Source organism: Chiloscyllium plagiosum, chromosome 28 (genome assembly GCF_004010195.1).
Source record: "Chiloscyllium plagiosum isolate BGI_BamShark_2017 chromosome 28, ASM401019v2, whole genome shotgun sequence".
Taxonomy (NCBI): domain Eukaryota; kingdom Metazoa; phylum Chordata; class Chondrichthyes; order Orectolobiformes; family Hemiscylliidae; genus Chiloscyllium; species Chiloscyllium plagiosum.
In genome coordinates, this window is record NC_057737.1 from 4,826,027 (window position 1) to 4,853,458 (window position 27,432).

General features: G+C 38.5%; 1 protein-coding gene across 3 annotated transcripts in view; it reads right to left on the reverse strand.

The window, feature by feature from the left end:
- brip1 (BRCA1 interacting helicase 1) overlaps positions 1-27,432 on the reverse strand; it is a 231,834-nt gene that overhangs the window by 11,624 nt on the left and 192,778 nt on the right. For all 3 annotated transcript variants that reach the window (XM_043718107.1, XM_043718106.1, XM_043718108.1), the window contains 2 exons: positions 2,695-2,807; positions 617-699 (listed from right to left, as the gene is read on the reverse strand). In XM_043718107.1, coding sequence (XP_043574042.1) covers positions 617-699; positions 2,695-2,807 — 196 coding nt within the window. The remainder of the gene's footprint in view (positions 1-616; positions 700-2,694; positions 2,808-27,432) is intronic.

Below are 27,432 nucleotides of genomic sequence, written 5' to 3' on the forward strand. Positions count from 1 at the left end.
ACATGGCCGTTTAAGTTTGGCTTCACTATTCAAAAAGGTCACAGCTGTATGTGCTACTTTGGTACAACTTTTCTGCCAATTTTTACATCCCTTGGTTCGCTTCGATACAAAAATTTCGGTCTAATATAATTGATGTCTGAGCATTCATAGTTTTATGAGGTAGAAAATTGCAAACATTCACAATCACTTGAATGATGACATTTCTCTCCTTACGTTAATCCTAAATGTGAATTACTAACGAGCCAGCTACGCCCAAGTCCCAAGGGTGAATAAAGAAAACCTTCATCTTGTTTCAATATGGCACTGGCAGAAACTATTGAGCAAAGTGCTCATCTGCCAAGGATGAAACATGACATGGAAATATCACTTAAAAAAAGCTCAAAGTACAAACGGGATATGACATTGTAAGAAATAATTTATTAAAATTTTTACAGCATCTTCCTTAACCTCTACCAATTGCATATTATCAAAATGATAATTTTGATCATGTATTATATATTATGTAGAACAATAATGATTTCCTCAGCTTGAATAGCCTTTAAAGAAAGGCAGAGCTCACCAAATTCTAATTAGTTTGATAACAAAAGCATTGAAGGACTTGACAATAGTACCTTACCAGTTATATATTTTTTGGTGTTACTTCCAAATCTGTCATCAACTAGGATCAGTGCTCCCCAGTCATTCCTATGTCGAATACACCTAAGTGAGTGAACATAATTATAATATGCTGCTTCTTCTGATAATACTTCATTATAAATAATACTTGCAGTTTTTAAAATAGCCACTAACATTTATCTATTTCTGTTCCTGAGGATGATTAGACAATCATAAGCTTTATGTTTCCTAATGAGGACAACCTTAAGGAAGAGAATCCTGTAAGTTTTTGCACAGAATCTTTCCTTACATTCATTCAGTGAGATGTTGCAGATATTATTCTCCAAAAGGGATGATTGCACATAAAAATCAAGAACAGATTACGCTGGAAAACAATAGTACCTTACCAGTTAAATACATTTTGGGTCACCTGATCAACCAGAGGGTTTTTTTTTAGGGCTTCTGAACTTGCATCATGGGTTTTCTCTTTTGTTTCAGCTAGGTTGTATGGAAAGGTCTAGTTACAAATGGGATGGAATCATCCAAAAGACGGGCAATCATTTCCAACCCCAAAGGCCTTTTCAGCACAAATATTAAAGTGGAGCTGAATTTTTGTCATCTTGAATAAAGTAACTAGAGATGTTGCAATATACCAGAATCTAACAAATATCATGGTTTTGGAAGAGCATGAGGCGCATTATCAAAGTGCCTGGGCTATATTGTTGCACTGATGCAATTCACAGACACACCCCAATTAATGTCACATATTTGTGGCTAAATGAAACAAGCTAAATTTCTTCAATCCTTGAAATTGTATCCTTGCAACTGTTTAAATGAGTACAAGGTGAAGGCTTCAGCAAAATGTGTCCTTTCTTTCAGCAATACTCAAATTTTGTACTAACAAACAATTATTCATAGATATGTTCACTCCTGCTAGTTAAGCGCTGCTAGTTTTCCACTGAAGAGAGGCAAGTTCCACCTTATAAAACACACTTCAGATTACACAACAATTCCTCTTAAGGTAGGAAGAAGGTATATATAATGGATCAAAAAATAGAAAAGGCAATTTGGAAAGAGTGAGCAAAACATTTCCAAATGCGTACAATTATTTCAAATAGAATGAACACACTTTGGAAGCTATCAAACTTTCAAGAAACTTGAATTCATTAATTATTTGCATCTTCATTTAGGAATACTAGCACCTGAAGAAGGAACGAGGCTCTGCAAGCTTGTGTTTCAAACAAGTCTGTTGGACTACAACCTGGTATCATGTAATTTTTGACCTTGTCCAACCCACTTCAACACCAGCACCTCCACATCATAAGAATACTCTGGCCTTTGATTCACTGGAGGAATTGGTACTTATTTAACCCACAATTTCAAAAGGATTCCAGTTGATTGCCTCATGGACACCATTACCTCTTGATTCACTTTGAATTCGCTGCAGCACGACTGAAAATTATTTTAATCAGAAACCCTCATAACTGGTTAAAAATTAATGGGCAAACGTTCTGCTGCACTCTCAATTACAATCTTAGGTATAGTGGAGAGAGCTGGAAACAAATCACCTATATGCTTCTTAGCAACAAGGGATTTGTTTGAAGAAGAATGTAGCCAGGTGAAAAATGTATTTTTTGGGAATTTATCCTGGAAAATTCAGTTATTCAGTATACGTCTTGTACAGTGTAAACAAGCTTGCAATAGTTACCTAGGTACCAGCATAAATTTCAAACCACAGATTATAGACATATGTTGGCTAGAACTTCGTTCAAAGTTTTGCCATAATTTCTTGAGCTTCAACACCATAATCAATCAAACTTTTTCCACACAAACATTTATGAACTGCGATTATATTTCATTCCTAATATCAAGATAATTACATTGGTACAAATTTATTATTTATACTGTACATCTGTTGCAAAATAATTAACTGGCCTATTACAAAGTTGTTCTACCAAGTACAATTTTTTGCCTCTCAGGAATCTTGTTAGTTCCTCTCCTACTAACTGGACTTATTTAATGGACTAGAACCTGCAGAACCTCATTGGCCACCACAAAACGCTGGCTGATTGAGGATTTCTTTGACCTATGAACTTTTACCTGCCCAGGGCTTGATTCAGCGCTCGAAATGCTTGAATTTCATACCACTGACTACCAGGAAGCAAACCACGTGTTCGTGAATGCTGGTCATTATATTTCCGTTTCAGTTCAACCTGGAGAGGAACAACAAGTAAAAATAAATAGTTGCTCATTAAAATTGTCAAAGCTTGTATAGCAAGGCTGAACTTTCATATAAGACTAAACAAAGAAAAAAATCATGCAGCCAGTCGACAGACTTGGGTTCTCTTGACAGATGCTGCATAACCTGCTGAATATTTCAAAAGTTTTTTGTTGCATGCCAGATTTTCATCTTCAACAGAATTGGAAACAGACAGTCTTCATAGTGAAGATTGAAACTCAACTCAGGATGGATAGGGCAAGAAAAGGTAGAAACGGTCTCACATGGCTTCAAAAACACTTTTCAAACTTGTAAACTCTACTACCTATAAGAACAAGGGCAGCAGATCAGAGAAACACCACCACCTGCATGTTTTCCTCCAAGATACAGCATTCTTCCTGACTTGGCACTACATGATGTTCCTTCACTGTCACTGGAACTCACTTCCTAACAGCACTGTGGGTGTACCTACAATACATGGACTGCAGAGAAGACAATTCACCACCACCTTAAAACAGACAATTAACGATGGACAACAAATGCTGCCCATGCCCACATTCTACAAAAGAATAAAAAAAAGAACGGGTTGCCACACAATAAATAAGTACTTCAAAAAGTGCATTGCAATGTTAATTCAATGGTAGCATCTGTGGTGAGAAAAGAGTGTTAACATTTTGAGTCCAGTGACCCTCCTTCAAAAGACAGGAGCTAGGAAAAGGTTGTATTTATAGTGAAGACAGGGAATAGTGGTGTTGGAGGAGGGTGGAATAAGTGAGTTGATGGAGGAGACGGAGACGGGGGGAGTGAGAGAGAGAGAGATGGAGAAAGAGAGAGAGAAAGGGATATATTACAATGACTTGTCTTTTACTCACTTGAAAAGTACTTTCTAGATTTCTTGAAAAAGTAATGATATTCCCTTTGATTAAGTACACAAATTCAAATGCATAAAAGAGTTGAAAAGTACACTAAAGGCCTGTGGATCATTCCGTTGGCCCCATTGATCAGTCTTCAGCATTTAACTACTGTGATTGTTTCACAGGTATTTCATATTCATTCAACTGAATCACATTGAGCTTTGCAATTCTTTTACAAATTAGAAGTGCGGGTACATGATGCCAAAGTTAGTTGTTCAAGTGAGAATTACAGATGAATTTTATACACGTATTTTTAAAGAAAGGCAACTGAATTTCCTCGTGGGGAATGGAAGGTAAAATAGATGTGGTAAAGTTAAGATCTAAAACAAAATCTGACGAAATCTCCTATGTATTCACAGTATTTAAACAGACAAAACATTTAAATGTAATGAAAAAAAATGATCTGGCTCAAATTGTAAGATTCAACACATTTCTCAGTCTAATGTACTTGTGAAAGACAAGTCCTAATTTTGAAAAGAACTGATTCAAAATACAACAGTGCTCCAAGAAACAAAGCTTTAAACTTTAACTGATTTTTAAGATTGCTTCAAATGCCACTTTCAAGATGACATGCTGAAAATACTGAAATAGAGGGCTGATTAAAGTATAACTTGCTACCAAAATACAGCAGATAGCTAATGTTCCTCAGTCCAGCATTAAAAAATGGTATAGAGATTATGATTTATATACTGAGCTACAGAAGTTGATTTGCTTTCTCAAATTGCAGGCTTTTATCACACCAGTACAGTAAATAATAGATACATTATCTATTAACAGTAAATATGTAAAATCACAAATCTTTGTGATTTTACATATTTGGTGCTAACCCTCCTCTTCTCTAGATGGGAAAACTAAATGATCGACACTAATTCATTTTGAATACCATAAAACATTACAAGTGTGAATTTTACAATCAATTGAAACTGATGGTGCTCACTACTAATCTCAAAGAAAGCTATCCACAAACATCGAACAAGCAGTGGTGTATAATTAGTTTTTTCCAATGTTATTTTAATTCTGGAACCGGTTGTAGGGGGAATCTCTAATCTTCCGAAGTAGTGTTGCTCTCAAGTTGGCTAAGCAGCCAATCCAATGATGGTTTTGCAAAGGCAATAAACCAGGACGTAGTATGCAAATTTCAATAGTCACTTTTGTTGCATAACTTCACAGACAGCAGAATAAAGATTGAGGCATACACATTAAACAATCTGAAGTATCATAAACTATATGAAAAAATATTTTAATTTGTGTCAAAGACAGAATCTATGGAGGAGCAGGGAATCCTCTAAGCAATGTCTGGATTTCTATATTTTAAATCTACATGTTTGGATGACAGAAGTCACTGACCATTTCACAGAATAATGCCAGAGAAAGTTGACAATTTCAACATCATTATAACTGCAAAATCTGGGTTTATATCTTTCCACAAATCTGTCACTTTAAATTTGATTCTGCTATAAGTATATTTAAATTTTAGTGCTATACAGAGGAATGACGTTTAAAGCTCATTTCAAGAAACTTGAATCAAACAAGCAAATACAAATAAACTAGGCGGAAATCAAGCAACCATGAAGTTTAGATGCTGCATTCATTTTAATATGCTTTACATTGATTCCAATATACTTTCATACAAATCAGTCCACAATCTTCACCTCAACAAATATGAGCAGTCTATAATCTGATGTGGAATGACAATGCTTTGAGAATTAGGAAGCAATTTCAAAGTGCTTCACATAAACAGAACAAATGAACTATATGTAAAAAAAGCACAACAGTGAACACAGGAACATAAATTAAGAGTTACAAGTTGGTCAGAATTAAGTTATAGTGAAAAGCTGTTTACGTATACAAATGATAATCCATCAAGAGAATAAATGTTTCGAATTGCATTACCATGTTATATCCCTAGTATTATTGACAATTTTTTTCCAATTAATTAAATCATTTAATCTAATTTACCTCAAGTTGTTTTAATATGTGATAAAACTCTTCTTTCCTATAGCAAACATAAAGGATTCAAATTTGGCACCATTTTAAAAATTAATTTGTGGGACTTTGGTGTCACTGACTGGGCCAGCATTTGTTGCTCATCCTTAATTGCCCTTGAGAAGGTGGTCAAGATTAGAGTGGTACTGGAAAAACACAGCAGGTCAGGCAGCATCCGAGGAGCAGGAAAATCAACATTTCGGGCAAAGCCCTTCACCAGGGATTCCTGCTCCTCGGATGCTACCTGACCTGCTGTGCATTTCCAGCACCACTCTAATCTTGACTCTAATCTCCAGCATCTCCAGTACCCACTTCTGCCTTGAGAAGGTGGTGGTGATCTGCCTTGAATTACTACAGTCCACGTATTGCATGTAGACCCACAATGCTGTAGGGAGGCGATTCTAGGATCTTGATCCAGTGACCCACTTGATCTGTGCACTTATCATTTTAGCAATGGATTTCAAAAATTTTCCTCTATAACAACTATCACTGTAGTACATTACTGAAATTTGGGTGCTGGAAATACCACAACATTCTTATTCTGAGTTGTCCCTCATATCACAGTGAGCGATACATCGGGTTCCAAGTGATTGACTGCGATAGGGGACTCTCTCGTCAGAGGCACAGATACTTCTGCGGCCAGCAGCAAAAAATCATAATGGTGTGTTGCCTCCTGAGCGCCAAGATCAAGGATGTCTCGGAGAGAGGGACCAGCACTAGGTCATTGTACACATTGGAACTAACAACACAGGAAAGGGCCAGGATTAGATTGTGAAGGGAGAATATAGAAAGGCAGGAATTTAAAAAGGAGGTCCTCGAGAGTAGTAATATCTGGATTACTCCCGCTGCTATGAGCCAGTGAGGGTAGGAATAGGAAGATAGAGCAGATGAATGCATTGCTAAGGAGCTAGTGCAGGGGAGAAGGGTTCACATTTCTGGATCATTGGAATCTCTCCTAAGGTAGAAGTGGCCTGTACAAGGAGGATAGATTGCACCTGAATTGGAAGGGGCCTAATATACTGGCAGGGAGATTTGCTAGAGCTGCTCAGGAGGATTTAAATTAGTAAGGAGGCTGGTTGGGATCCAGGGAAATAGTGAGGAAAGAAATCAAGCTGAGACTGGTACAATTGGGAAAAGGGGCGAGTCAAACACTTAGAAACAAAGCAGAGAACAAAGTAGGACTGATAAATTAAACCTCATTTATTTCAATGCAAGAGCCCTAACAGGGAAAGCAGATGAACTCAGGGCATGGTTAGGAACATGGGACTAGGATATCATAGCAAATACAGAGATGTAGCTCATAGATGGACAGGCTTGGCAGCTTAATGTTCCAGAATACAAATGCTACATGAAGGATAGACAGAGAGGCACAAGAGGAGAGGGAGTGGCGTTTTTGATAAGGGATAGCATGATTACTGTACTTAGGGAAGATATTCCTGGGAATGGAACTGAGAAATAAGAAAAGGGATGATCACCTTTTTGAGATTGTATTATAGGCCCCCTATAGTTAGCAGGAAATTGGGATATTAATTTGTAAGGAGATTTCAGTTATCGCTAAGAATGATAGTGTGATTTGGAGATGCCGGTGTTGGACTGGGGTGTACAAAGTTAAAAATCACACAACACCAGGTTGTAGTCCAACAGGTTTAATAGGAAGCACTAGCTTTTGGAGCGCTACTCCTTTATCAAGAGGCTGTGGAGTGCACGATTGTAAGACACAGAATTTATAGCAAAAGTTTACAGTGTGATGTAACTGCAATTATACATTGAAAAGTACCTTGATTGTTTGTTAAGTCTCTCACCTGTTAGAATGACTATATTAGTCTCACTTCTTTCATATGTAAATCGCAGAACTTTTTATATAAAAGTTACATTCTGAAGTGAACTTTAACAATCGATGTCAGCCCAGATAATATATTGAAGGTGTAAGTCCCCTGTGTGCTGCTGTCTGAGCCATACTGTTTAGACTGATTCTAATCTAAAAACTGATTCATTTGTTAATTCATTTTTTAAGATTAAATTCAGTCTAAACAGTATGGCGCAGACAGCAGTACACAGGGGGCTAACACCTTCAATATATTATCTGGGATGACACCAATTGTTAAAGTTCACTTCAGAATGTAACTTTTTAAAAAAAGGTTTTGTGATTTACAAATGAAAGAAGTGAGACTAACATGGTCATTCTAGCAGATGAGAGACTTAACAAACAATCAAGGTATTTTTCAATGTATAATTGCAGTTACATCACATTGTAAACTTTTGCTATAAATTCTGTGTCTTACAATCGTGTATTCCACAACCACCTGATGAAGGAGCAGCGCTCCGAAAGCTAGTGCTTCCAATTAAACCTGTTGGACCATAACCTGGAATAACAGTGTGGTTATGGTAGGGGATTTTAACTTTCAAAACATACACTGGGACTGCCATAGTGTTAAGGGTTTAGTTGGAGAGGAATTTGTTCAGTGTGTACAAGAAAATTTTCTGATTCAATATGTGGATGTATCTACTAGCGAAGGTACAAAACATGACCTACTCTAGGGAAATAAGGCAGAGCAAGTGACTGAGGTGTCAATGGGAAAGCAATTTGGATTCAGTGACCATAATTCTATTAGTTTTAAAATAGTGATGGAATAGGATAGACCGGATATAAAAGTTGAAGTTCTAAACTGGAGGAAGCTCAATTTTGACGGTATTAGGCAAGAACTTTCAAAAGCTGATTGGGGGCAGATGTTTGTAGGTAAAGGGACGGCTGGAAAATGGGAAGCTTTCAAAAAAAAAAAGAGATAACAAGAGTTCAGAGACAGTATATTCCTGTTAGGATTAAAGGAAAAGCTGGTAGGTGTGGGGAATGCTGGATGACTTGAGAAATTGACGTTTTGGTTAAGAAAAAGAAGGAAGCTTATCTCAGATATAAACAGCAGAGATCGAGTGAATCCTCACAAGAGTATAAAGGCAGTAGGAGTATACTTAAGAGGGGAATGAGGAGGGCAAAAAGGGGACATGGTCTAGCTTCGGCAAACAGGGCTAATGAGAATCCAAAGGCTTTTTATAAATACATTAAGGACAAAATGGTAACTAGGGATGGAATAGGGCCCCTCAAAGATCAGAGCTGAGTCCCTCTCTCACTCAGTTCTTATCTCCAGCATCTGCAGTCCTCACTTTCTCCCCTCAAAGATCAGCAAGGTGACCTTTGTGTGGAGCCGCAGGAGATGGAGGAGTTACTAAACGAGTATTTTGCATCAGCTTTTAGTAGAGAAGGATATGGAAGATATAGAAAGTGGGGAAATAGATGGTGACATCTTGAAAAATTTCCAAATCACAGAGGAGGTGATGTTGGATGTCTTGAAATGCATAAAAGTAGATAAATCCCCAGGACCTGATCAGGAGCACCCTGGAACTCCATGGGAAGCTAGGGAAATGAATGCTGGGCCCCTTGCTGAGATATTTGTATCACTGATAGTCAAAGGTGAGGTGCTGGAAGACTTGAGGTTGGCTAACGTGCTGCCACTATTTAAGAAAGGTGGTAAGGACAAGCCAGGGAACTATCGACTGGTGAGCCTGATATCAATGCTGGGCAAGTTGTTGGAGGGAATCCTGAGAAACAGGTTTTACATGTATTTGGAAAGGCAAGGTCTGATTAGGGATAGTCAGCATGGTTTTGTGCGTGGGAAATCATGTCTTAGAAACTTGATTAAATTTTTTGAAGAAGTAACAAAGAGGATTGGTGACGGCAGAGCTATATGATCTATATGGATATGATCTATATGGACTTCAGTAAGGCTTTCAACAAGGTTCCTCATGGTAGACTGGTTAGTAAAGTTAGATCTCATGGAATACAGGGAGAACTAGCCATTTGGATACAGAACTGGCTCGAACGCAAAAGACAGTGGATGGTGGTGGAGGGTTGTTCTTCAGACTGGAGGCCTGTGACCAGTGCAGTGCCACAAGGATCGGTGCTGGGTCCACTGCTTTTCATCATTATATGAATGATTTGGATGTGAACATAGGAGGTATAGTTAGTAAGTCTGCAGATGACACCAAAATTGGAGGTGTAGTGGACAGTGATGAAGGTTACCTCATAGTACAATGGAATCTTGATTAGATGGGCCAATGGGCTGAAGAGTGGCAGATGGAGTTTAATTTTGATAAATGTGAGGTACCACATTTTGGAAAAGCAAATCAGGACTTATACACTTAATGGAAATGTCCTGGAGAGTGGTGCTGAACAAAGGGACCTTGGAGTGCAGGTTCATAGCTCTTTGAAAGTTGAGTCGCAGATAAATAGGATAGTGAAGAATGCGTCTGGTATGCTTTCCTTTATTGGCCAGAGTATTGACTATAGGCATTATGAGGTCATGTTGCAGCTGTACAGAACATTGGTTAGGCCACTTTTAGAATATTGCATACAATTCTGGTCTCCTTCCTATCAGACGGATGTTGTGAAACTTGAAAGGGTTCAGAAAAGAGTTACAAGGTTTTGCCAGGGTTGGAGGATTTGAGCTATCGGAAAATGCTGAATAGGCTACAGCTGTTTTCCCTGGAGCATCAGAGGCTAGGGATGGGTGATCTTATGGAGGTTTATAAAATCATGAGGGGCATGGATAGGATAAATGGACAAGGTCCTTTCCCTGGGGTGGGGTAGTCCAGAACTAGAGGGCATAGGTTTAGGGTGAGAGGGGAAAGGTTTAAAAGGGACTTAAGGGGCAACCTTTTCATGCAGAAGGTGGTGCATGTATGGAATGAGCTGCCAGAGGAAGTAGTGGAGGCTGGTACAATTACAACATTTAATTAAAACAGAGTAATTAGTATGCCTGCTTGCAGCGTGGCAGCACCAACTATTCAGTTCTGGTTTGTTGGAATTATTAATTCTGCTAGCCAGACCGATAGGCTGGCAGAACTTCAAGGACTTACATTATCCACTGAGGGGTGGGTGTCTCACTCTTGGCCTGTACGGCTTGCCAGAAATGTATTATGTTTGCACGGTAGGTTTTTATTTGTAGGTCAGTCAACTGGTGACAGATTCTTGCACTTGTGGGAAGGTGTCCAGACTACAACTATAATTAAGGTATCCAGATAATTGTGCAAAATAAGTCCCTTTCCCTTTTCATATAAGTGATAAAATTGGTCAGAAAGGTTAACTGAGAAATAAAATCATAACTGAAGAGGATTTTACTGGGATATTCTATATTAACTGATCAAAACAGAAGACTGAAAAAAAAATGTTCCACACAATTCACTAATTCTACATTAAAATATTCTGCTTCAGAAATCCACAGTAAAACAATTTTGCAAATGTTATGTAATAGAAATCATGGGTGCTTTAAAAGCTAAAAAGTGCTTATGTACTCAACAGATTAATAATTATAAAAATTGCAATGGCTGACTGGCAAAGAAGGAAATCTGTCCATAAAGCTCAAACAAACAAGAAATGATTATTCACTGTTCATAACAGCCTTTTTAGAATCCTAAGTAAACATTCTTTTGACATAAAGTGCCTGTCAAAAAAATAATTGCTGTTGACCATTATTTACAAATCTGATATAATAATGGCTCTTCTGTTCACATTAACATCAAGGCTTGAAAGTATACCCTTTCAATTTAAGTGTTACATATAATCTCCAACACAATAATTTAGAAGTTACACTGTTACCTATTCATGAACACAAGTAATTTGATGTTTTAAACTGAAAAAGGTTTGTCGTGATTTATTCAAGGGTAATTTGCTGTTGGGAAAATTTAAGATTTCCTACCTATTGGTTGATATGTTAATTAACCTGGTCAAAACTAAGTAATGAAAATGAAAATAAAAATGGAGCTCATCTAAATGTCAGAGGATATAAACTTATATTTTGTTTTGTCAAATAGATCTTAAGCTCTCATGTATGATGATCACACAATAAAGACAGCAAGGACTGTCATAATTGACTGCAATGCCCTTGAGTTGCAGGAACAGTAAATCAACACTGATTCTCACTTTTATACAGCAACTTCAGTTGGAATGTTCAGGTATGTGGCTGAAACTTGAATGAAAATCTGTTTAAGGACATCAGAACCAACAATCAACCTGCAGATGCTTACTTGACTATTTACGTACTGCCAGTTGCTTGGAAATGTATCTAAGGGACTATGCTCAAAGAGGACATAAGGTCTTCAAGAAAGACATTATTGGAAAAAAAGAGTTATTAACACAAATTGCTGAAAGGAGACTAGAAATTGAAATTTTCGTTACACTTATCACACCAAGGATTCCAGAAATAGACTTGAAAAAAACAGACACCATTTCATATGGTGTGAAAACAGGATAATGGTTGATTGGGCCATAACTGGCTTGGAGATGCAGCAAGAACAATCAAGCGTCAGTTTTAATTCTCAAACCAGGTAAGTAGATTCTAATTGGTCAAGTCATTGCAATGGGGATACAGCAGAGTTTGGCTGTGTCAATTCTTCTGGGCATTCATAGCTGGGCATTCTTTTCAGCTGGCCTTTTGTACATTCCTTCTCAAATTATGATGCGAACTGTAGTTTTGGTCAATATTAGTCTACCTAACTATAATAGTCTGCCACAAATGTTCTTTTCTCAATTCATTAGAAATAAGATATCTCCGATTACTAATACGGAGCATGTAATAACATTCAGCTAACCTAATTGTACAGAATGAGAATTTGGCGACAAACTTTTCTAAATTAGCCTGAAATGGTTATAAATGGAACATGTTTATTTCCAGTTTCAGATGTTATTGCCACGACTACATACTGCCAAGCAAACACTAGGGCTCAGCAGTATTAAGATTTCCAATAAAGTCAGTTCCCTCCTCTTCGTTTGGCACTTCAATTACTTTCCTCATATAACACCAGAGATATTTCTTTTAAATTACTGTGTGGTCCATTGTTTGTAAAAATGTACTTATTCAGCCTAGGCCTAAAAGAATTGCAAGTGAAGGAATATGATCAATAACAACTGAATTGCAATTACAACTCCAACCCAGGGCACCACAGTGACTCAATGGTCAGCATTGCTACCTCATAGCCCCAGGCACCCGGGTTCGATTCCAGCCTTGGATGACTGTCTGTGTGCAGTTTCTGCTGGGTGCTTGGGTTTCCTCCCACAGTCCAAAGATGTGCAGATTAGGTGAACTGGCCACGATAAATGCAGGGTTGGGGGGTGGAGTGGATCTGGGTGTCTGTTTGATACTCAATGTAAAAACATATCTCATGCACAGCATAACAGTAAAATCAGGATTGGAATACAAAAGTTCCCTGAAACTGTAGCAGCAATGTAAAAGCATTACAAAATAGAAAGTGAGGGTAAATGGTCATTTTGGGTTGGCAAGCTGTAACTAGTGGAATACCTAAAGTACCATCCTGGGGTCTTACTTCAAGAGGGTTCATGAATATGAGTATGAAAGTCTTAATCCAACTGTACAATATGCTGGTGGGACCATATCAAGCTGATTGTTGAGAAAAACCCATTATTTAAGCAGAATTTCACTTAAAATGAACCAGTGTTTGCAGCACACATTATCATGGGCTGCACTAGTTTGAGAAGGAACTTAGGGATGGATAATAAATGCTGATCTACTCCTGGTGGAATGAATAAAAAAAAAATGCAAACTGGCCTATGTATGTTCCAAAGCTATGAAGAAGACCACCTTCTTTTAAACGGATTTGGAGGTGCCGGTGATGGACTGGGGTGGACAAAGTTAAAAATCACACAACACCAGGTTATAGTATAACAGGTTTATTCGGAGGCACTAGTTTTCAAAGTGTTGCTTTTTCCTCAGGTGATTGTGGAGCAGAATCATACAACACAGAAATCAGAATAACAGGATTGCAGTGTCAGTGAATGTAATATTAAACAAATTTAGCTTGAGTCTTTCATCTTATGTAATGATTATGTTAGTTTCAGTTCCTTCACATGTAAATCCCATCTTTTAAACTTCAGCAAGCAAGGATCTGCTATAGCAGAATTAGTGTAGTAGTTCAGGGACTATTGAGATTACTGTAATTTCTATATGGAGTAACCAAGGAGAAATGCCTGGTTCAATGATTCAGAGTACAACCACAATTGAAAGGATAAAAAAAAGTGAAGTATATTATAAACTAATGAGTGGAACATAAGATGAAAGAAATGAAGAGAACCTGAAAATTTGCTTAAGGTTTAAACATGAGAAATGGCAATGGAACCCCATATTAACAGTTATTGAATGCTCTACCTTCACATAAACCAAATCATCCACCGACATTTCCGCCACCTCCAAACAGACCCCACCACCAGGGATACATTTCCCTCCCCACCCCTTTCCACCTTCCGCAAAGATCATTCCCTCCATGACTACTTGGTCAGGTCCATGCCCCCCTACAACCCACTCTCCCATCCTGGCACCTTCCCCTTTTCCCACATTCTGAATCCTACTAGGAGCCAGTGGCACCCACATCCTGTCAGCGAATTGTTAAAAATGATATGAGATTTCATTTTATGCAATAACCTTTGATGCGCTACTTTAATCGAATCCCTTTTGGAAATCTAAGTACAATATATCCCCACCCTCACCCCCACCCCCAACTACACTTTGTTCACAGCACATGTTAGCTCCTCAAAGAACTCCAATAAATTGTTTAAACATGAATTCCCATTCAAAAACCATGTTGACCTTACCTGATTATCTTGTGTGTACGTAAGTGCTCTGCTATAAATTCTTGAATAATAGCTTCAAAAAAGTTTTGGTAGCAAAATCCATGTAGTTCAAAGATGCCGCAGCTGCTTTGAAAGCTCTTGAGAGAAGGTAAGTGTGTAAGGTTAAAGTGTAGCTAGGGTGGTTGGCATGTGAAGGGGTTGGGGGATTGCATGGCAGATGAGTGAGGGGGCAGTGGGTTAGGCTGCCAGATGAGTGAATGGTTTAGCATTCAGATGGGTGAGGAGCTTGGGGGCAGGTGAGTGATAGATGTGGGCTGGAAGGTGGGGTTAGACTATAGGTAGCAAATGGGTGAGGGAGAGTGGTTTAGACAGGTTTGAGTAACAGATGGGTGAGGAAATTAATGTGTCAGGTGATTGGGGAGGGGAAGTGTCAGTTGGATGAAGGGAGAGACGGTGGCAAGATTGGTGTTCAGAATAAAGCTAAAAATCACACAATACCAGGTTCTAGCCCAACAGGTTTATTTGGAAGGACTAGCTTTCGGACCGCTGCTCCTTCATCAGATAGCTCCGCTCCGAAAGCTAGTGCTTCCAAATAAAGCTTAGATTAGATTACTTACATTATGGAAACAGGCCCTTCGGGCCCAACAAGTCCACACCAACCCGCCGAAGCGCAACCCACCCATACCCCTACATTTACCCCTTACCTAACACTACGGGCAATTTAGCATGGCCAATTCACCTGACCTGCACATCTTTGGACTGTGGGAGGAAACCGGAGCACCCGGAGGAAACCCACGCAGACACGGGGAGATTGTGCAAACTCCACACAGTCAGTCGCCTGAGGCGGGTATTGAACCCGGGTCTCTGGCGCTGTGAGGCAGCAGTGCTAACCACTGTGCCACCGTGCCGCCCACATTTATATGATGGCATATATCATTGCAATATGTTAAGAACCAGTATTACCAATGAGTTGAGATATCATAACCTAAACAGTGAAACTTTAACAAGTTATGAGCATCAGCTCAATTCTAAAGTATGCCATTGCCTTGGAACAGAATATAAACTTTACTATGTTGCAGAATAGATTGAAACATATTGATTTCTTGCAGTACTTTTTAAAATCTGTATAGCAATGGCAGATGAAAAATCAGAATAAGGTCCCACAAACTCAACCTTGATATATTAATATTTCTTTTTCAATCTTTCACATGTGTGGGCATGCCTTGTCATGCCAGCATTTATTGCCTATCCATAAATCCAAAGTGGAATTGTGTGGCATTGGAAGAGAACCTCTAGAAGTTGGTGCTCCCATACATTTTTAACCCTTTTCCAAGGTAGTAGAAGTCATGGGTTTAGACAGTGCTGGTGAAATGCCCTGAGCAAGTTGTTAAGAGTGCAATTTATAGATGGCACACACCTCTGCCATTGTTAGTCAGTAGTATGGGAATGTGTTCAAATAACGACCGAAATCGGTGAGTGGCGAAATAGCCTCTTTACTCAGCAATCACAGTACAAGTTCAAGGCAATAGAGTCCTAAAATGCAGTTCTTACACGAGTTCCCTTATACACAGTTCTTACATATTATTACTACAGTGTTACATTTTTCATCCAAAGTACACAAAGGTTTGAAGGGCTTCTATCCTGGGAGACAGGAGATGGGTTAGAAATGTGCTAACTGTTGGCTGCTACTTCTGGTGGGATGTCTGTTGGTCTGCTTGAAATTAGATGTGCTAGTTTTTTTTTGGCTTTTAAATGAGTAAATGTTAGTAAAAATACAAGGCCTTTTTCTCTAAATAAGTTAGAAATCATAACAAAAGAATAAGGGATATTAAACTGATTACTGCAGCTGCGTCGTGAGATTTATTTCCCATTTGCCGGTATGAGTTTCATTTATTCATGCAAGCGCTGTTTCGTCAGTTAGTTTCTTAAAGCGATAATGGCCCAGTTAAAAGGTATTTAACAAGAAATGTTTCGTGGAGACTTGATGGGGATGGTATTACTGAAGTAAACACTGCTCATAGCAGGGGCTGAGAAGGTGTGGAAATGCAGTGATGTGTTTGAAAGAGTTGTTTTTAGATTTAGATACTACCGAACTGCGGTTTTATGAATGAATGAAAGTAAAAGCCGGTTAGTAAAGGGCTATGAATGCATGAAGGGGAACCCTGTATTAATGAGTATAGCGAGCTGGTGAGTGAGTTAATAAAGATAGCTTATAACACAATATCTCAAAACACAACATCTCACAGTAGTTACTCACTAACAATGTGATTGTCCAACTAGGAAATTCCGTGCAACGGTCATGGGTCTGTGGATCCTTGTGCAGCTGATGGACTCGATCCTACAGCCGCATCGCCAACTACATATTTGGTAGTTATTTCTGGGAGATCTCAGTTCATGAGCGTCCATATAGCCCAGGTTTCAAGATAGAGTTTCACTTTGATCTTCAGACAGTGGGTAGATGAGAGCACTGGACATAGTTTTCCAGACTACTATTCACTCCATCCAGACTGAGCACATAATATCATGAAGAGGGCTGCTCAGCTGTGGAGAAAGCTGCCAAAATGGTCTCCTGTTCCTATTCTGAGAGTGAAACGACTGAGTCAAACTCCACCTTCCACATGTCCATTTGAAGCTAGGGATTTCTGGATCTCCTAAACCTATTCCCATCACCTCTTGCTGCAGGGCTTGTGTTATGTTGAATGCCTCTAGGTTGATGCCTTGCGTGGTATATTTTTTAATATGGGAATGCTGTTGCACAATAGCTGATACAGGGTTCTTGACAGAAGGCCCAATGAGTTCCAGTGTCAAGAAAATTTTAATGACTGAGGATCTCTCTACTGCTGCAGGTTTTGTCTGCTTATCACAGCCGCTAACATCACATGAGTACTTTCTGCCTGGATCATTGCTGAGGATTTTGTTTTGGATTGATCTTTGTCTGGTTCCTCCCCTCTGTCCTTACTGTCATGGATGGCCCTGCCAGTTGAGAACTCCTGAAGGTGTACCTCTCAGGATCAACAGAACACTCAAGCCTCTCCACCACATCAAAGTGGCAATGCACAGAAAGGGCTGCCACTGAACACTGGAAGTGAAAGGACTAAATGTTGAAGATGATAGGGTGTGGTGCCAATCAAAAGGGCTACTTTGTCATGGATGGTGTCAAGTTTCTTGACTTTACTTGGAGCTACACTAATCAAACGAAGTGAAGACTATTATATCCATTATCTTATCCCTGGAGCAGTGGACTTACTAGTCCTCAGATCCTAATGACATTCATCCAATTGGACTTCATGGATTTTAAAGATGAGGCTAATGTTAATTTCCCAAATTTGCTAGATTTGCTCATACTAACTCATGGATCAAATTTAAGCATGTTCTCAAAAATAGTATTTTGGTAATCCTCTGAAGCCACCAAAGGCACTGAATACACAATCATAATTTCAACTAACTATTAATGCATACATGAAGACTAATCAGTGGAATTGGAGAGTTCAGGAAAGTTATGAACCATGTAACAGTCATAGAATGTAATTTTTCCAACAGTCTATCTTGTAAATATACCAAATGCTTCAATGCTTTACGTGTATGAAGTACTGTTAGAGGTATATATTTTAGGTGAAACAATATCTAAGGCTTCAGCTCCAACCACTTGCTAGAGGTTTAGAATGCATTAAAGAAAATAATTTGGTACAATATTTTTATTCATTCATAGGATGGCGGCATCGCTGAAGAAGTAGCATTTACTGCTCATCCCTAATTGTTCAAGGGCAGTTAAGAGTCAACCACATTGCTATAAGATGAGCCTCTCCAATATCACTAAGAAAAATTAATCTCATTTGCTAATTGTAGGGCCTCAGTGCACTCAAATTTGGCTATCAGGCTTCTCTACATAACAGTTGCAGTGGTTGGAGATTTGTGAATTTTTAGAATTGTGTTTTAGAACCTTGCTACAAACTTACAACATTTAACACCAAATTAATCTGCACTCTTAAGCACACTCTCAGGCTGACAAAGACTGTTCATAAAGCTAAGCTGAGTTTCTTACCATGTGTTCAGTATCATGAACAATGCTTACCACAATAACATTACCTACCATTGCTCATACCTCATATCAGATGCCACTGAAACTCCAATCAATACAGGTGTTACATTCAGACTTGAATACTACTGTTGGCCCATCACCTATCTATCTCCCTCTGAAAACTTCAGCTGATTAAAATCTCTTCTGCATTTATACTATTTGGCACATCCCCTTTATTCATCTTCTTTTGGGAAAAAAAAATTGTTCACAAGGTATGGAGTAGCTGGCTAAGCCAGCATTTATTGCCTATATTTAATGGCCCAGAAGGTAGTTAAGAGTCAACTACATTGCTGAAGTCTGCAGCCATGATGGCCAGACATTAACGAATCAGATGGGTTTTTATGACAATCGACAACAGTTTCATGATCACCATTAGACCAAGTCTACATTCCACATTTGTCCAGTTTCCTGCCACAGTCCAAAGATGTTCAGGTTAGGTGGACTGACCATGTTAAATTAGCCATGGTATCTAGGAAGGTTAAATGGATTAGCCTCGGGAAATGCATGGTTACAGGGATAAGGCAGTGGGCCTGGCTGGGATGTTCTTCGGAGGGTAGGTGTGCACTTGATGGGCCGAATGGCCTGCTTCACACTGTAGAGATTCTATGGCAAGTAATTCACCTCCCCACTTTCCAAAGCTTGTCCATCATCTACAAGGCACAAGTAAGATCTGCGATAGAATATCATTCATTAATCTGGATAAATGCAGCTCTAATGATCCTCATGAAGCTCAATGTCTGTCAGGACAAAGCAGCTGCATGACTGACACTCCATCTCACAATCTCTATTACCGAGAAAGACAAGGTCAAGAGATTCATGGGAACATAACTATGTGCTTGCTCTACTCCAAACTACTCAAAGGTAACGCCAATAATTGTTGGCCAGCCAGTGATGTCTATATCACTTGATTGAATAAATAAACAAGAATCTTTGTTGTGAAATTCAACTGTACATTCTGGGATGCAGGGAAATTATAACAGAATATCAACAGGTTAAAAAGGGGTTACTACATAAATCTATTCTCAGGAAACGTTATGTGTAATTAAGTGAATTTGGAAATTTAAGTCTTATAGTAGTTTTTGCATAGTGAGACTTTTGTTTGCACTCTAAAGAGTTAACTATGAGCAGCAAAGCCAGTAAAGATAAAGGACAGCACCTACAGGCAGCATGTGTCACATCCATACAATCAGAATCCATTTCAACATATTATACTGCAATTTCAAACAGTGCTTTCTTGTTTGATTAAAAATGACATCTTACATATGTGAAAAAGCCAATCTCTCCTGCTAGCAAATATCCAGGATGTGCAATAAACCACAGGCAACAAGGAATTAACCAAATGTCAGCAGAGAGCCCTTTCCTTACCTGCTCATCCTCAAAACAGACAAGTAGCCACCAGCCATCTTTTACAGACACAGCAGCTCTGCAGATGATCCACAAGAGGCCTGCGGCTAGTTCTCCCGTCTTGTAGCTGTCAGAGCAATAACTTTTTGATCTATGTGGGAGGTCGTGCAGACATTAGCTTAAGTTGAAACCTTAGTGTACATAGGTTTGTGACTGCATTTGTACTTTATTTTTAAAAATGTATTATTAACACAATATTAAACCTCATTAATTTGTCAAATTTTTCCAACTGGGTAATCAAGGTAAAATAAAACAATCTTGGAATCTGGAAGCTAATCTCCAGAATAATTTGCTCCATAAATAATCAACAATCTCCAGTCATAGCTGGAGAACACAATGTGTTTTCATGCAAGTTCAATTAAGTAGCACCATAATGCATTATATCAATTTGTATGAGGTTGTTTTGACAACAAAGCATTCTAACCTTATATAGCAAGTATATCTCAACAAAGAACTAATTACAAAACCAATAATCAAAGTTATTTTGCTTTCAGTGCCACCTGAATTGGAAGTATCTGTAACAGGTATTCATGCGATTTTAGAATTGCTGGCACACCAATAAAAAAACAATTTAAAGGAATATTTGATAATATTTTTTGACTGTACTTGTATTGGTATGAGAAAGCAGTAATATCATTTCAAAATTTCATTTCTTTAATATAAAATTCTTTTACTGTTGAGATCCGCAAGAATGATGTTTCAGCTAAGTCCCTCCAATGATATGAATCTATGACATGACCACTATAGATTAGCAGAGAGGAGAGTGCCTGCTCAAGTCTCAGTGTAAAAGACTGAAGAAATTTAACACGGATCTATCATTTCTTTCCATAAAAAGGTTAATTTTGAACTGCCTCAATGTCTCCATCCCCTTTATGAAGGTTGGCACCTACAAACTTTGTATAATATTTGGTAAAGCTTCATCTATCTTGCCCTGAAAACATCAGTAAATTAATCTCAACACAAAATCAAATATATCCGCAAAACCTTATCCCTTTTTAAAGGCAAATAATTTTTAAACCGTTTTTAATATTCATCTTTAAACCATCAAGGCCTCTGTAGGGAGTGTTAAAAACATGGTCAATTTTGTACATGCATGCTCTTTCAAATGCCATGTTGTTGTGTTAATTTAAGCTATTCAAATAGATCTGAAAAGATTCTTGAAAACTTTTAAATCTAATTTGGATTGTGATCTTTGAAGAAATCACGCACACTACAAAATTAATTGATATAAAAGGTTACATGGTGCTAAACTAGTCAAACAAATTCAATCAATTCAAAACCACAGCTGATCATCCTCTTTTTGCTCAAACACACTAGATCACATATATTTAAATGTTGCATCAGGACATCGTAATTTGTTGGCACTTGATTTAGAATGTTGGATTTTAAGACAATCATCTTAACTGGTTATGCAAAAGATAGAATAGTAAAGGAGCAGAAAGTTTCTGCTGATTAACATAACGAAGGAGAAGCAGTAATATATGAAAGTTAGCTAGGATAGGAGTTGAAAAATGTGTTGCTGGAAAAGCGCAGCAGGTCAGGCAGCATTCAAGGAGCAGGAGAATCGACGTTTCGGGCATAAGCCCTTCTTCAGGATTCCTGAAGAAGGACTTATGCCCGAAACGTTGATTCTCCTGCTCCTTGGATGCTGCTTGACCTGCTGCGCTTTTCCAGCAATACATTTTTCAGCTCTGATCTCCAGCATCTGCAGTCCTCACTTTCTCCTAGGATAGGAGTTGCCTGGTTTCAACTCCTGTTCTGATTGGACATGGATAAAAGCGAGTTTTGAGAAGATTTGTACCTCAGGTTGAGATTTTGGATGTAGGTTTGCTCGCTGAGCTGAAAGGTTCATTTCCAGACGTTTCATTACCTTACGAGGTAACATCTTCAGTGGACCTCACGCGAAGCACTGCTGAAAATTCCTGCTTTCTATTTATATGTTTGGGTTTCTTTGGCCAGAAACCCTAGCCACTCTCCCCTTCATCAAAGACATCTCAGAAATGACTGCCAGACTACTCAGACCCCTTGGCATCATGGTAGCCCACAAACCCATCGACACTAAAACAGCAGCTAATGAACTTGAAATACCCTATACAGACAATGAACAAAACTAACGTCATTTACAAAATACCATGCAAGGACTGTAACAAATACTACATTGGACAAACAGGCAGAAAACTAGCCACCAGGATACATGAACACCAACTAGCCACAAAAAGACATGATCCCCTCTCACTAGTATCCTCACATACGGATGAGGAAGGACACCACTTCGACTGGGACAATACGTTCATCCTAGGACAAGCCAAACAAAGATATGCACGAGAATTCCTAGAAGCATGGCATTCCAACCAGAACTCTAGCAACTAACACATCAAGTTAGACCCCATCTACCACCCCCTGGTAAAAGGAGCAGGAAGTGACTTCACCACAGGAAATAACATCACCAACCCAAAGAAACCTGAACACATAAATTGAAAGCAGGAATTTTCAGCATTGCTTCGCATGAGGTCCACTGAAGATGTTACTTAGTAAGGTAATGAAACGTCTGGAAATGAACCTTTCAGCTCAGCGAGCAAGCCTACATCCATGGATAAAAGCATTTGACATTGCATGTGGAAGCTTTGACAGACACAATTAGCTTATTTAGAAAATTATTTTGTATGAATTGCTTTCTTGGAGTTGAAGCTGCAAATCATTATTGGACCTTGGTAGAGCTAGCTCTGCACTGCAGCCTTCTGGTGCATGATTTGTCGATGTTTATTTGACATTGGCATGGGTACTCAAAATGGAATACTTTCTATTTCCTGTATTTAGCATTCCTAATATGACAGCCACAAAACTAAGACAAATTTAAGCAAACAAATTACACATAACCAGTGCTCCAGAATCTGAAATGAAGATTTCACAATGAGAATTAAGGAGGAGAGGTTGAAAGGTTACATTCTAGATATCTTTGAGCCTCTTGCCAAAATAATGCACAAAGAGCTGATCAACATAAACTGTTTCAAATAACCTAGCTAAAGATCTAGAACATAGAACAATACAGCGCAGAACAGGCCCTTCGGCCCTCGATGTTGCACCGACCTGAACTATTCTCAGCTCGTCCCCCTACACTATCCCAAAATCATCCACGTGCTTATCGAAGGATTGTTTAAATCTCCCTAATGTGACTGAGTTAACTACATTGGCAGGTAGGGCATTCCACGCCTTTACCACTCTCTGAGTAAAGAACCTGCCTCTGACATCTGTCTTAAATCTATCACCACTCAATTTGTAGTTATGCCCCCTCGTACAAGCTGATGTCATCATCCTAGGAAAAAGACTTTCACTGTCTACCCTATCTAATCCTCTGATCATCTTGTATGTCTCTATCAAATCCCCTCTTAGCCTTCTTCTTTCCAATGAGAACAGACCCAAGTCTTTCCCCATAAGTGCTTCCCTCCAGACCAGGCAACATCCTGGTAAATCTCCTCTGCACCGTTTCCAATGCTTCCACATCATTCCCGAAATATGGGGACCCGAACTGTACACAATATTCCAAGTGTGGCCGCACCAGCATTTTGTGTAGTTGCTGCATGAAACTATCATACATCAATCCACAAAGGTTAACTTTATTTCAACAGGAATGATTTTAAATGAGACTTCCTAATGTACCCAATGATTTTGCTTGAAAGGTACATGCAGCAAATTTACAACTATGTACGCATGGATCAAAACTGTATAGTCTCAGCAAAATCACAGATACAAACATGGATTCTAGTACTGCAAGCACTGTAGGTTTAAATGGAAAGTATATTTAAGTGTTTAAAAAAATGCAAGTGAACTATTTTTGAAGCTTCAATGACTGCCAGCATCCTGCACAACATAAATAAGTATGAGTTAAACTTATTTTCTGCATTAAGCAGATCATTATGCTTCTATCGTTTATTACAGGTAAACTAATTGTATTAGACACAAGAATTTGCAGTTGAGCAAAGCAGGAATCAAAAAAGAGATAGGGTTGCATGCTTAACAGTTGCCCATGGCAAGTTTATACATTTTTTAAAAAGCCAATCAAGCACATGAGATTAAAATCTGAAAGACCAAACATGAAGCTGAGCTGTAAATAAGAGGAACATTTGGAATTGCTGAATGGACTGATCTCATACAACAGTTTCTTTAACCCATTACGGGTATCTAGCCATTTCAATAAAACTGTTTATTTGCTGAAACCTAGCAAAATCTAAGAAAAAGCCTAGATTCACTGGTTCAACATCCGAATGGTCATAAAACATAATTCAAATTAATGCAATGTGGAAATCTAATCATCTAAAAATAATTATTGATGTTTATTAAAAATAGTAACAGTGAATCTCGAGGATGGAAAGGATCATAATTTCAATTATCAGTGTATAAGCAATTTAAAAGCTTGAAACTCTTGCCTTCTAATTCATGAAAAGCAATTTTAAAATGACTGGCTACATTGTAATTGCAATTTTTTGAAGAGATAAAGAGTTTACTATGGAATGTTTCGGTAAACTGAAAATAAGAATATGTGTTCCTTTTTAAATGAACAGTTGCACAGTATTGAAAGAAACATGAAAGGAAACTTCAAATATATTTTTAATACTATCCAATTATGGGCAGGCTTTTCATAATCTTACAGGATTTTTTCTTCTGTTCCTATTCTAGTTACACCATAATAAATATTGTTCAACTGTATTTAAGCGAAGCAATTCTTGCTGCTGGCTAAAATCATTCTTTGAATTCAAAACTTTCACTTGAATAAACTATGACAGTCTTTGCTATTTCAAATTCATATTAATATCCTAATTTTGGAGATTAACTATTATCTGTTGAAAGAACAATTGGCATTCAACAACTATCTGCATCACGTTCCTGATGGAAGGTTTATGCCAGAAATGTCAACTCTCCTGCTCCTCGGATGCTGCCTGACCTGCTGTGCTTTTCCAGCGCCACATTTTTCGGCTCTGATAGCCAGCATCTGCAGTCCTCACTTTCTTCCAACTATCTGCAATATTCATGGAGAATGTGTTTAATGTTTTGTGCACTTTCATTAAATATTTGTGTCTGTTGTAGTGATCATTGTTACATATGTTAATAAGGAGCTGTGCAGTTACACTTTGTCTTAAAGAGTGTACAGCGGGGTCCCCAGTTTACGAACATCCAATTTACATGCAATTCCATACAGGGGTATAATTTTAAAGATCCAATATACAAACATTTCCTCTACTTACAAGCAGCTATTTATGTTGTCCTCCATTGTATTCTGACTTGGGTACAAGTCAATTTACGAATGGTCTCAAGAATGGTACCCACGTATAGCCCAGGGACTGCCTGTATTTTGATCAATTTTCCAACTGCTGGCTTCATCCTGCTGTGAAATAGTTCTTCCCTCTCAACTCGAACGACAGTGAAAATGAATAAATAAGTAAATTTGACAGGGCAATAGCAGTTTTCAACAAAACTGCCTAAATTGCTAAATTCCCAATCAGAAATGTTCTGTTATGTTACATTAATTCAAACATTTCTAGTTACTGCGAACATTTCTAGTTATCAAATTATAGAATGATCCAGAACAACACATTTGGCTAATCATATCTGTGCAAGCTCTTAGAAAACCATCCAATTGGTTCCAATGGATCGCAAAGGAGATACTTCATGTAGAAAGCTAATGTAATAGCTTTCACATGCTAGAAAACTCCGATATTAAACAAAGGGTGTTCCAAAAGTTAAAGAACAATTAACAAAGACAATTACAGCACAGGAACAGGTCCTTCGGCTCGCCAATCCTGATTCTCCATCTAAAGCTGTCACCTATCTTCTAAGGATCTGTATCCCTTTGCTCCCTGTCCACTCATGTATCTACCTAATTGCATCTTAAAGGAAGCGATGTGCCCACCTCTACCAACCCCAGTGATAACACTTTCCAGGTACTCTCTGTGTAAGTAACTTTCCACGCTTATCTCCCTTAAACTTTTCTCCTCTCACAGTGACTCCTAGTAATCGGGTGCTCCACTCTAGGGAAAAAGCTATCCACCATGTCTATTCTTCTCATGATTTTGTAGACCTCAATCAGCCCCCCCCACCTCCATCTTTCTAATGAAAATAATCCTAACCTACTCAACCTCTCTTCATAGCTAGCGTCCTCCATACCAGGCAACATCCTGGTGAACCTCCTCTGCACCCTCTCCAAAGCATCCACATCCTTTTGGTAATGTAGTGACCAGAACTGTACGCAGTATTCCTAATGTGGCCGAACCAAACAACTGTAACATGACCTTCCAACTCTTATACTCAATACCCCGTCCAATGAAGGAAAGCATGCCGTATGCCTTCTTGACCACTGTATTGACCTGCGTTGCTACCTTCAGTGTACAATGGACGTGAACACCCAGATCTCTCTGTACATCAATTTTCCCCAGGACTTTTCCACATACTGTGTGGTTCGCTCTTGAATTTGCTCTTTCAAAATGCATCACTTTGCATTTGCCTGGATTGAACTGCATCTGCCATTTCTTCACCCAATTCTCCAATTTATTGATATTCTGCTGTATTTTCTGACAGTCCCCTTTACGATCTGCTACTTTACCAATTTTAGTGTCATCTGCAAAGTTGCTAATCAGACCACCTATACCGTCCTCCAGATCATTTAAGCATATCACAAACAGCAGTTATCCTTGCACGGATCCCTGTGGAACACCACTGGTCACAGTTCTCCATTTTGAGAAACCCTCTTCCACTACTACTATCTGTCTCCTGTTGCCCAGCCAGTTCTTTATCCATCTAGCTAGTACAACTTGGGCCCTATGCAACTTTACTTTCTCCATCAGCCTACCATGGGGAACCTTATCAATACCTTACTGAAGTCCCTGTAAATGACATCTACAGCCCTTCCCTCATCAATTAACTTTAGATCTCCAGTTTACTAGACAGGTGCTTTGTAATTATTAAACCAGAGAACCAAATTCCAGCAATTATGTAACTTAGATGTAGGATTAACATTATAATAGATTACAGAATTGCAAAATCACCTTTTTTTTTAGATTAGATTACAGTGTGGAAACAGGCCCTTCGGCCCAACAAGTCCACAGAATTGCAAAATCACCTTGTTACATTGCAGGAGGCAGATAACAGGCCCATCCTGTCTGCACTGATCCTCAATGAGCAATTTATTTGCTGCCATTCATCAGTTCTTCTGCTGATAACCTTGCACTTTCGCCCTTTTTAGACAACAGTCTAATTCCCTTTTGATACCTTCAATTCAACCATATATTGAAAAAAAATCCTCTATCTTTTTATTCCACTTTCTATTATTTTTATTTCCAATTTTAAGTGTAACATTTGTTTAAAATATTTACCAGTTCCTTCCTATTGACCTTTATCGCTAAATAATAAAATTGTGTTTTATTTTGTCTCATTCATCCACTTTCTCTGATGCTCCTCACATACTTATTCCTGCCACCTCCATGAGAATGTTTTTCCTCTCTCTTTTCTGAAAGCCTCTTACAAATGTAGTCAATTTACATTTCTCAAAGATATAGAAGAAAAGCTTGCAGTATATGTCATAAATAATTGTAAAATATTCAACAATTTCTCA